The sequence below is a fragment of the Haliaeetus leucocephalus genome, unplaced genomic scaffold (assembly GCF_000737465.1).
Source record: "Haliaeetus leucocephalus isolate CR32 unplaced genomic scaffold, Haliaeetus_leucocephalus-4.0 Scaffold295, whole genome shotgun sequence".
In the NCBI taxonomy this organism is placed as follows: domain Eukaryota; kingdom Metazoa; phylum Chordata; class Aves; order Accipitriformes; family Accipitridae; genus Haliaeetus; species Haliaeetus leucocephalus.
Genome location: NW_010972731.1, coordinates 5,203,476 through 5,214,836, shown reverse-complemented (window position 1 = coordinate 5,214,836; position 11,361 = coordinate 5,203,476). Strand labels below are relative to the sequence as shown.

General features: G+C 41.0%; 1 protein-coding gene across 1 annotated transcript in view; it reads left to right on the top strand.

Annotated features, from left to right (window-relative positions):
* The first annotated feature begins 446 nt into the window (after positions 1 to 446).
* IQCE (IQ motif containing E) overlaps positions 447 to 11,361 on the top strand; it is a 31,117-nt gene continuing 20,202 nt past the window's right edge. The window contains exons 1-11 of the mRNA XM_010570295.1: positions 447 to 541; positions 1,949 to 1,996; positions 2,653 to 2,695; positions 4,106 to 4,246; positions 4,540 to 4,671; positions 5,649 to 5,719; positions 6,411 to 6,524; positions 8,396 to 8,446; positions 8,979 to 9,049; positions 9,268 to 9,340; positions 9,762 to 9,811. Of these exons, the coding sequence (XP_010568597.1) occupies positions 500 to 541; positions 1,949 to 1,996; positions 2,653 to 2,695; positions 4,106 to 4,246; positions 4,540 to 4,671; positions 5,649 to 5,719; positions 6,411 to 6,524; positions 8,396 to 8,446; positions 8,979 to 9,049; positions 9,268 to 9,340; positions 9,762 to 9,811 (836 nt within the window). The 5' untranslated portion in view covers positions 447 to 499. The remainder of the gene's footprint in view (positions 542 to 1,948; positions 1,997 to 2,652; positions 2,696 to 4,105; positions 4,247 to 4,539; positions 4,672 to 5,648; positions 5,720 to 6,410; positions 6,525 to 8,395; positions 8,447 to 8,978; positions 9,050 to 9,267; positions 9,341 to 9,761; positions 9,812 to 11,361) is intronic.

Below are 11,361 nucleotides of genomic sequence, written 5' to 3'. Positions count from 1 at the left end.
GGGGGGGGTCCCGCCGTCGCTCTAAAGGCAGTGCCCGAGGGGGAAGGGGCTGCTCTGAGGGCCGTGCTCCGCCCGCGGTTGTCCCTGGGCAGGATGGCGGAGCGGAGCCGGCTGTCGTGAGGGCTTCTCCACAGCCCGCCGGGCTTTCCTGCCTTTCGGGGCCGCTTGGTGGCACTCGAGCTCCGCAGCAAGGCCGAGGCCCGCCCGGCTGTGCCCGCAGGCGACGCCGGAGCCGCTGCTAAGCGCCGGCGCGGCCCTACCCCCCCACACTTCCGCCTCCCCGCGGTCACTCTGCGCAGGCGTCGTGGCGCCCGCTCCGCCCCTCCGCCGCGCGGCTGGTTGCCATGGTTTCCGCAACCCGGAAGTGCCGTGAGGGGGGGAGGCTGGAGCTCAGACTAGGCCGCGGCGGCCTCCCCCCTGCCCCGAGCCGTGCGCCGTGGCCCGGGGTGGTCCCCGCCGCCCTGCTACCCCCTTAAGGCCTCCCCGTCACCCTCCTGCTATGGCCCGGGGGGCCGGCGAGGCGGCCGCGGAAGGGGAGCTGGTAAGGAGCGGGCCTGTGGGAAGGAGGAGGAGGAGGCTGCCTCAGCCGGGGCCCGGCCCGCGAAACGCTCCCGTCTGCCTACGGGGCCGGGATAAAGCCTGGAGCTCCCTCAGGCTTTGCTGGGCCGGCGAGGCGGTGGCTAGGAGGGGGAGGAGGACAGTTTCGTCCGTCTCCAGCCCGTGGGGTTCTGGGTTCTGCCCGTATCTCTCTCGCTGGCCGGTAGCGCGGCGGGGGGGGGGGGGGGGGGGGGGGGGGGGGGGTTCGTCTCCTTCCCCCTCGGCAGCCAGCTGGAGGTTTTTTTGCTGGGAACCACCATGTTCTGTTGTCGTCTGTTGCCGGTGGCTCTTGTTGGGCCTCCTTTGCAAGAGCAAAGGGACTGTGAAGGTTTCCAAAGACTGCGGTGGTTTTGTTATTGCAAGTTTATATCTTGGTGAACGTTTTGTTGTTTACTATCCCCTATCGAGGCTGGGTGCCTTCCACGTTCTCTGATTCTTAATGCAATAGCTGCAGTTACATGGGGAGATCTCCCAGAGTGATAAAAAGGCCTTAAAATATCAAAAATAATAAGTGTGCTGCAAGGAACATTGCCTCAGGAAATTAAAAACTGTATGGCATGGTGTGTGAGATGTGTACCTGTTTGCTCTCAGCCAGCACAAAAAGCTGTTTTACCTGCTCTGTTGCTGTCAATCCCAGCTCCTGTTCTGTCAACCAGGGTTCTCAGAAATACTGCACCCCGTGCTGCCTCTTACAATGAGATAGATCAGCATCTGTCCAAAGAATGGTGCTGCAGCTGTGAGCACCGTGGAGTCAGCAGCAAGTGAAAATGTTCTTTCTGTGAGGGCAGCATACATTCAGATAATTTGAAAGCAAAGCGGAAATTTTCCCTCTGCTGTGGATATGCTTACGTTTGAGAAGCAGGGAAAGTTGTCAGCTCAATCTGAGGAAAAATTAACCACTTTTTTGATTCCTTGATTTGGGTTTTTTCGTCAGCCTGATCACTTCTCCAGTTGAGTTTACTGAACATTCGCATGGCATAGCAAGGGTAGGAACAAGTGAGTGAGGAAAGGGGCAAACGGATGAGTTGCTGCTTAACTCTTACTGGTGGAGAAATTAACGCAAAACCAGCACCTTGGAAGATGGGGCACCTGAAGGTTCAGATGTTGTAATGCTGTGCACTGAAGCGCATAAGTCTCTGGCTCAAGTCTGAAGTGACTTGCGCTATATCACGCAGAACGTTTGTGTTAGCGCAAATGATGCTGGTTTTTGGAACAGTGGTGACACATTTACCATTTGAATTTATTGCACTCAAACTTTGTTGTGATAGTAGAAGGATATAAAGTTTTCTGGAGGTGTATTATAACCAATTATTTAGTAGCAAATGCCACAGTTAATGTCTCTATTTCCTAGGGAGATGACAGCCTGTCTGTAATAACCTGTGAATCAGATACAGAAATGGTGAGTTTTATTAATGGCACACTGTGGATGAATGCCTTAAAAGGCCTCTCAACACGTTCTTGCACACACTACATCCATGTGTTGCCTCCTGGTTGATAAGACACCCTTCAGAGGAGGGCTAACAATGTTATTGCAATGTAGTTTGATTCAAAAACCTCCTTTGATTCCAGATGTAATTCTGGCTTCTAAATTCTCAGCACTGGGGGCTGCAAACAATGTTTGGCTTCATTTCGCTGTTCATATCAAGTTACAGGCCTAAGTAATCCTTTTACAGAGTTCTAATGGAATTGAATAAGTCTTCCCTTTAGCTAAATGGTTCTACAGATGAGCCTCTACTCTGTGATCATCTTTAATTTCCTGCTACTCATATTTAATACTGATGGGGAAGGTCTTGGTGTTCTGAGCATGAACAGACTACTTTTTCTCTGTAGCATAAAACTCCAGTAGGTACCACCTTAATTCTGGTGACCATTGCTGTGGCCAAATCTGCATATACTTAATGCTACTATTTTTCTTTTCTACACAGAAGATTTTGCCTTATTAGAACAAACGATCTCCATGCAAAATGGAGATTGAAGCCAATTTTGAGATTATATGCTGAAATTTTTGAAGAGTGAAATATGCTAAATACATAAAAAATTCTTTTTCTCTTCTAGAAGTTAAAGAAGAAAATTTTTCACAAGCCTCCAAAGTCACCAAGTAAGTGTTCCAAAATTTTTTTCTTCTGCTTCTGTTATTGCAGAACAAGATAGATTTGTGGGACACAGGAACTGGAAGATTTACTTGAAACAACATCTTATTATTCTCTTCAGAAATTATTCACTGGTTTGTGCAGAGCACACCTATCTGAGATTTGTTCTGTAACCTGTGAAGTTAGACTTTCATGGGTTTAATACTGAAGTTTGTGGGTTAGTTGTAATTCTTGATTCTCCAGCATAAACTACTTTCTTCTGATGTTATCCCTTCTAATGGCAAGCATTTCTTTTTCTCTTTGTCTTTTTGGAGAAATGCTGATACTTGCTGTGTAGAAAGAATCTAGAATTACTGGAGCTACCTACCACCCAGTAGATACCTGTGTTTGTAAATTAAGCAGTTCTCAGTTTCATTTGTTGTTTGGGCTTTTTATTCACGTGACCTCAGAAGTACAATGTTATTAGACCTGCAGTTTTAATGTAGGGTTTTGTCCTTTTCTTCTGGGGTTTATGTTTCTTACTGTACTTTTCCATTTACCTTCCTTTTTATATTTCCAGTGAATGTTTCAAAGAAGACTTTACCTCAGAGTGTTGCTGATTGTTGTTACTTTGTTTTGTTTCTAATAAATTAAATAATGTTGTGCTTTTAAATTTTGCTTTAGGTTGAGGAGGAGGCATGCTCTTCTGGTAGATGTGTATCTATCTTCTTTCTTTTACTGAAATCCCTTTGCTTGCCTAAATGATGGAATTTAAAATAGCTGTTTAATGTCAACTATGATGTTTGTGACATTGCCTCTTCCTGTATGTACTTCTCTTGGTAATTTGAAGACTAACTAGTTAGCCCATATAGTGCACAGCTATACTAATTTGAAGTGTAATTAGTGTCAGTATTTGAACCTGACTGCCATACCTGAAGTAGTAATGTGAGGGGCTCCCCAGCAGTTGCATCAGACCAATTCTGTTCTTTGATTACTGCAAGAAAATTGCTAGTGGTTTAGTAGCTATAGAGTTAGTTCTGTCTGTTTAGCCATACATATTTTTCTCATTGATAGGACGTTTGTGTATACACTCATTGAAAGGGCAATTTAATGTATGAATTTAGACATGCAGGTATCTTAGGGATGCCTATCGAAACTGTACGTGTAAATATTTTTACATGCATTTAGTCATATTACTGTCACTATACCTCTTTGTAAGGCTCTTCATTTTTTTGGAATTGGATTTTTTCTTTATCGTGATTTTTTTTTTTTTAGGTGAATGTCCCATTGCTCCATATAAGCCAATATGTAGTATGCTGTTAAATTCTATTTTTATAAGTAATAGGACTGTGTCTGGGAACCTTGAAGCACAAGACAGAAAGGATTTTCATGACCTTGAGCTTTTTAAGGCAATGCTGAGATATTTTCTTTTGTTATAGAGTCTCCATACAGTTCTAGCACACAACTGTATCCTAAAAAAACTGCAGTTTGGCGATCTCTGCAGGGAACAGGCAGTGCACATCTTGAGAGTGCAGCTGTAAAAAACCCAAGGCAGATGTGGCTGGGATCACTGAAACAAGGTATTATTATAGAAACTTTATCTGCGTATATGGATAACATTCAGTGTTGTGTTCAGCTTAACATATAAACTCTTAAAAAACAGATTTGTATTTCATTATAGGCTACATAGGAAGTCATTTCACTATTATTTATTTGGGTGGTTGGAATTATCTGATCTTGAACACTGGAATTTATAGAGGGAATAATTAACAGCATCTGGAGCTTTCTATGTTGCATTTGTTCAGAATAAATCCACAAATTTAATTCACAATTATCCCCAATTTTTGCATTTTTGTTCCATTTTTGTTGGCAGGAATGAGCCATCCTCTGAAATCAGATGCTGGCATGGGGCATATGCGAACTAACATTTCTAGTAGCACTCCAGAATATTTGAAGGAAGCTCTAGGAATGAAGAAGCCAAAACACTCTCGTTCTTCTAGTAATGGTAAACTATGTAATGGTGTGGTAAATAAAAGTTAATGATCTTTTTTCCATGTAAAAGCATACATTGCTTAAGATCTTAGCTTTAGGAAAGCAAGAACCATTTCAGTTTAGCCTGTATCAAAATATGTGTCAAAATATGATTCATGAGATACTTTTTGAGATTTCTAAATTGGATAAGACAGGGGTTTCCAAATTTTTTTTGAGCAATGAATCACTATTAGCTTTCAGAACTTTTTGCAAATTGCCATGCATTTGCAGCTGAAAATGTTGCAAATATAATATGGTTCAATGGGCCAGCTGTAGACAATTTATTGTGACTTTGCAAAACACAGCTTAGGAGCCATTGATAGAAACCATCTGCTTGCCTGAAATTCTATGTAATTGACTCCTTTTACTTCTTCTCTAGAAAGTGTTTTGTCATGTGGTTGTGATATTAAAATCAACTGAGTTTTATGAGAGGAACAAAATTTAAAACTTTATCCTGCTTTTCTTAAAGGAGAACTGCAAACTTAAAAATCCAACTTCCATTTAAAATGACACTTATACTGTTACTGGTGATACAGAGTTTCTGGCAACTTTGAAAGATGATAGACTTTTACACGTTAGGCATAAATAGCAAAATATATTCTGGACATCTTTTAGAAATCTTTTGTAAATAATTGATTTGTTGCGGTGAGAAGACTGCAGTCTTCTGTGAAGCATCTATTTTTCTTGAGATGGATATTTTAATCTAGCACCAGAGAGGAGTAATTAGGAGAAATTGGCTGTAAAATCTGGCAGAAGTTTCATACAGTAACATTTCTATTTCACCTCTATTTCTAAAATTAATTTCCTTGCTGATTTTTCTTCTAAAAAAAAAAAACCAAACCTAGTTTTCAGTTTGGTGCTGTTCTAGATATTTTCCTTTAACTGTAAGGTTTCTTGTTAGTTAAAAATATTTCTTGCAGATCTGCTTATTTTATATACCTTTTTCTGTAGGCTACATTCCTGGAACTCCTGACTACAAAGAAAAAGAAGATATGTATGATGAAATTATAGAACTGAAAAAGGTACAGTCTCTGTGATACTTGGATAGAAAGTCATAGCGTCGCTCCATCTACCTGTAGATGTTCAGGCCTTGTTGGTTCAGAATACTTTGGTTTCTACAACTGGGACATCCACGAAATTTTTTTGCTTTCGTGATGTAAGGCGAAACTAAACTTGTGTCTGTTTAAGGCAATTTCATTGTTCTTATGGTGTGATAGATACTTCTGAGTACTGGATGTGGAAGCCTTGAAGTATATCCAGTCCCGAACCCCAGCCATGGCCTTAGCTGGACGCTGAAAAGGTTCATTGCATTTGGTTTCTTTGTCCCTCCACCTTTTTTTCCCCCCCCACCCCCCTACTCTCCTGGCTGTTACCCATCACGTTTTAAAAATTTGTCAGTTGAGTTTAGAGCAGCGTATGAAACATGAGGACTGGGCATGTTGAACACTAGGGATACCTATAGACAGGTATCTGGGCTGTTGTAGATCATTTGTGTAAGGTTGCCTTTCTGTTAAACCTTTTCCGTTTATCTTTGCCCTGTCATCTCCCTTATCTGTCAGCCCTGGTCCAGTGTGATGGTCTCTCTTTTTTCTTTTGCTTCATCCTGACCATCATAATTGGATTGTTACTGACATCAAAACATGTTTCCATGTGAAAACTCAGTGTATTTCTATTTCTGAAATGTGCTTACAATTTTTTTCTCCCCTCTTTTAGACAATACAAGCTCAGAAAAATGAGGGAGATCGAATGAAAACTAAGCTCCGTCGACTAGAAGAAGAGAACAATAGAAAGGATAAACAGCTTGAACAACTGTTGGATCCTTCCAGGGTGACTGTTTCTTGGGGGGATAAAAGTGGGGCAAAAGAGTGCTGAGCAATTTGATCGTCTTTTCCTTGTCTCTCTAGATTTCAGGAGTCCGTAGTGCGTTGGCTCCTAGGAATGATGAGCTTGAATATGAGAGGTGGTTGGTTGGTGTGAAGGATTTCTGTTTTGTGTATCGTAGCTCACCAGTCCAGCTCAGTTCAAAGGAAGATCATGCCACACTGTGCAGATAAGTTTAGTTAGCAAAGATACTTTTAATTTCTCAAGGTAAAAGTAAAATGCTGTCTCTTTAGAGGTCCACTTTCTGAATATTTTGCCTGAGAGTAGAGGGGAGTTAACCTCTTGAATGGTGACTGATGCATGCAATCCTGAGACCTGAACCAGGAAGCAAAAGATAAGCCTTATTGTCAGGCCCATGAGGCTGAGGAGCATTTACGGTCATAGTTAGAAGACCTAAATTTCACTGAATTCCTTGTGGCTGTCACTTTCTGTGTGCAGATCTACATGTTGGGAGAAGTGTGCTAATATAAAACAGTGAGCGTAGGGACTTCAGAACTTAAGCTGTTGGACTGTTGTCGCAAATCCTGATTAAGGATCCTGTCAACTATGCCAATTTGTTGCAAATGAGTGATTTAGATCACTTAAAGAATCACTGTCAAAGCTATTAGCAAAAGTGATTTTAATGTGAATTTGTAAAAGTGTGACTTAAAGTTTGATGATAAGGTTCACTCTGTTATTACACAGAAGAAACATACAAAGGAAATCAAGTTAGAATCGATTTAGAATGATTTACACAGAGACTGGAGACGCAAAGGGTAAGGGAGACCCTTCTGTTGAGTCACGAGGTTCAGAGTGGGCCCCCTTACTTTCTAAACTTCTGATGGAGCTTAGGCGTGTCTAGGTCCAAACTTAGTCTCAGACTTGGACAGCAGTTTATGTCTAATGGAATTAATACAAAGAGTAAGGAAAACCTCTTGTTGAGTCACAAGGTTCATAATGGACCACCTTGCTTTCTAAACTCCTTCTCAGAGAGTCTAGGTGTGGCTGGATCCAGACTTAGTCCCAGACTTGGTCAACAGTTTATGTCTAATAGAATTAGACACATGGATTTCATGAGTATTAGTTCAGCATGCTCTCAGTCACTTACTGAGGATCTGTTGTGAATAAGGGGTGTCTCCGTCTTGGGTAAGGAAGGATCTCTTAGTCTCAGGCAAAGGATCTCAAACCTTGAGTGGTATCCCTGCTCACGGGGAGAGTTGCCTCGCATGCAGTCCAGCTGCAATTCAGGGAGTGCTCAAATTTGACTCATCCAGCAATTGTCGTTGGTAAAAGGTCTCTCTGCCTCGAGGAGCAACCTTGAGAGGTGTCCCAGATCAAGAGGAGATCACTGCCATGCAGCCACATTGCCTAGCAGGGAGTGCTCAAAGAAGGCTCACTTAGGCTGTCATATTTATGAGATAGTGATTGGCTTGTAGTCAAACTGCATACAATGGGAAGGTATGCATGAGCATACTCACAACTCACAACTCCTCGTACTCACAACTTTCTTTGTTCCTTGATGACTGTTAGAAAAAACACCTGCTTTTCATGTGTTAATCACATGATTGGTGATCCAAGCTCATATGCATCGATGCTCACTGGGTCACTCTGCTCCTTTGTGGGCTGTCTGGAGGAGTTCTTGGCCTGGCTACGGCTCAGGCCTTTACCTCTTTTGGAGCCTGTACCAAACTACTGCTAGTTTGGTTAAGGGGGTCGAGTGCATCCGTCACAACTGTGAAATGACTGTGGAGATGAGTAGGTTAGAAAATTCTGGAAAGAGCTGGCAGTAGAATAAAGTAGCAAGGTTGGTCACTTGCTTTATGTGTCTTATCTTGCAGGGCTCTGAGCTGGCACGAGCTTTGTCAGAAAAGACAACTGATAATGGATGGGTAATAGTTTCTTCATTACCTTTTGCTTTCATTTTTCCTTTTTCCCTCTTGCCAAGCTGAAATACTGCTGATTAAAAAAACAAAATGAAGCAAGAAAGAATAAGCAATTAGGGAATCACATAACCATTATTTCTGTAGTCAGATAAGAAACCAGTAACAAAGATCTGGAATTAACCTTATTTTAGGGAGTCGTCTTTATCACTGTCTTGAATCTGTTTAAGGAGTATTCTCCCTATTTGCTGCTTTGAATTTAGCAGGGTAATGGGCAGAGTTGTTTTTATTTAATGATTGTGTATAAATATTATTGAGCTGGTTATGTTACCACAGAGGTAAGTTAGGGATCTGATTTCATTAGTGTTCTCTTTGTCACAGGGTAGCAGATGTGTATGATTTACTAAGTACTGAAGTATGTAGGAGTAAGTATATATGGTTAAGTACAATTTATAAAGAGAGGGCAAGATTACGGAGAAATTGAGCTTCTGTGAAGAGATGGATTATTCTAGGACTCATGAGTTCTTTGTTCTTTCTGTAGGTGGTTAGTGGATTAAAGCAGAAGATTCTCAAGCTAGAACAACAGTGCAAGGAGAAAGACAACACTATTAAGTATGACTTTGGTGGGGGATAGAGGCTTGTATTGGATGAGATAATAAAGGGAATTTGAAACCAATGTTATTTTTTATCTGTATTCCTTAAGACACTTTAATGAACTCTGAGAACATGTTAGCAATTATAAACCACCCACCCAGAAACTGTAAACCAACAGGTATTGCAGTGTCTTTGCTGGTTTGACCGAATTATTTTTTGTATTATTCTATTTTCAGCAAATTCCAGGCAGACGTGAAGACCACTAATTTGGAAGAAATGAGGATAGCTATGGAAACCTACTATGAAGAGGTACGTCTGACAGGTCCTTCAGTGTGCATACAGGAGAGGAAGTTGTTCAATTGTTGAGTCAAAGTATAAATGGAATGTTTCAGATAGGTTTCCTACAGCTTAGATGCACCTGTCATCGGAATCAGATTTTCATAGATATTCTCATAGCTCCAACTATATGTACTGAAAAACCTTTTTTCTTCAATAAGTTGAGTGTGTTAACCAAAAAGGTGAAATAAATAAACTAATGTACATCCATAAATGTAGTGTCTAGGTGAAAGCAAATATAACAGTAGCCTGATTTTCTGTGAGGGCATCATTGCCTCTGCTACTACCCAAAGAGTCTTGTTCTGGTTTTCACCTAATGGACAAATGTGTTGCATTAGCAATGTCAGCTTCCAGAGCTAGCTCCTTAATGGAACCTATATTTCATATTTCGCAGGTTCATCGTCTCCAGCTCCTCCTGGCAAAATCTGAGACTATGAGGAAAAAGTATGTTTAATTCTTTTGAGGCAAATGTTTGAGTATATGTGTTTGATGTATCGCTCATATACTACTTTAACTGATGGAAAACAACTACATGGGAATAGTTTATTTTGTCATTTAGATTGCTGGATTTGCTTTTTGTTACTGCTTTGGTTGGCTTCACAGCCTTAGCATATGTCTTAGTCAAGGTTTTTTTTTTTTGTGGATAGATCATTTTGTGGATGTAGAAAAAATACTAGAGCTATTTTAAAAGTACATGAAAGCTCTGAAAATTTATCTCTGTTAAATAAAATCCATCTTCCTCCATAATCACACCTGTTCTGACATCACTGGTGATTGAAACAAACTCACTAGATGTTCGGCATTTTACTCTTGAGTGAGTTCTGCATCTTGCTCTAGGGTGTATGCTGCAAAGAAGGTATTTTGGAGTAAACATTATTTTCCTCTGGTACACACAGATCCACCGGTCAGGGTTGCTTTTGTGAGATATCCATGAGTGGCACTAGTAAGACACTGTCAGAGAAGCTTGTACTAGTGCTTGTCACTAGTGTGCGGGTGTATACATGGTGGTGAAGGTAAACCTATAGAGGAAATAAAAATCAAAGCACAAAGGCAAAAGACAAAGCTTCAGTAAGAGAGCGAGTTAAAAGCATCTATGCAAGTGAGTGTTATTTGAGCTGTGAAGAGGGTAATAGAGTCTTGTGGGATAGCAAATTTTGTTACCACACCACTACAAAATATACTTGCCCTCCTAGTGTTAAGTACAGGCAACTGTCTTAGTTTGGGGTGTAATTATTTAGATTGATAGAAACATATAAGAACTCTTTATAGGTCATTATGTGTACTATTTCTGTTTCCTTAATTCACTGTCTCTTGTGGATTGAAAACTGCAATTTGTTTCGTCACTGTTTTAAAAAAAATATTTATCTCTTTTGGCTCAGGCGTGCAGTGACAAGCCTCTCGAGGCTGCGAGCAATCACACCTTATTTATTTATGTGTGAAAATGAGTCATCAGGTCTCTTCCTTGTCCTCATTTATTCATAGCTTCAAAAAGCAGTGGTCAGGGCGGTCTCTCTCCATTACATGACTGTCAGTCTCTACTTGAGAGGCTGAGCACTGAAATAATAAATGATGTTGAAGGTCAGGACTCTGGCACATAGAAGGAGTTGTAGGAGAGTGTTTCTTTCATGATGCTTATCTAGATTATTTCTGGCTGAAGTGAATGGCATTTACCTCCTCTTTTTCAGTGTTAACGCTGAAACATGATTATTTGTATGTGAAGCTGTAGTATCTAATTGTAGCTAGAAACTAGGCAACCTTTCAAGTCCTCAAAATGGTCTGCAATTCTTTCATTTAGGTTTTGATAAGCCTAAAATAATGGCACTCAGTGATACAGTTATGATTCCATCATTTCTGTCACTTCCCGGTTTTGGTGGTGTGTTGTGTTTTTGTTTTTTACTTTTTTTCCTGGGACAGCTGTATGAATCCATGACATCTGGACAGCCTTATTTGTTTGTTTTTATGGCTTAACTTCCTTTTAATTTCCAAAAGGTAGA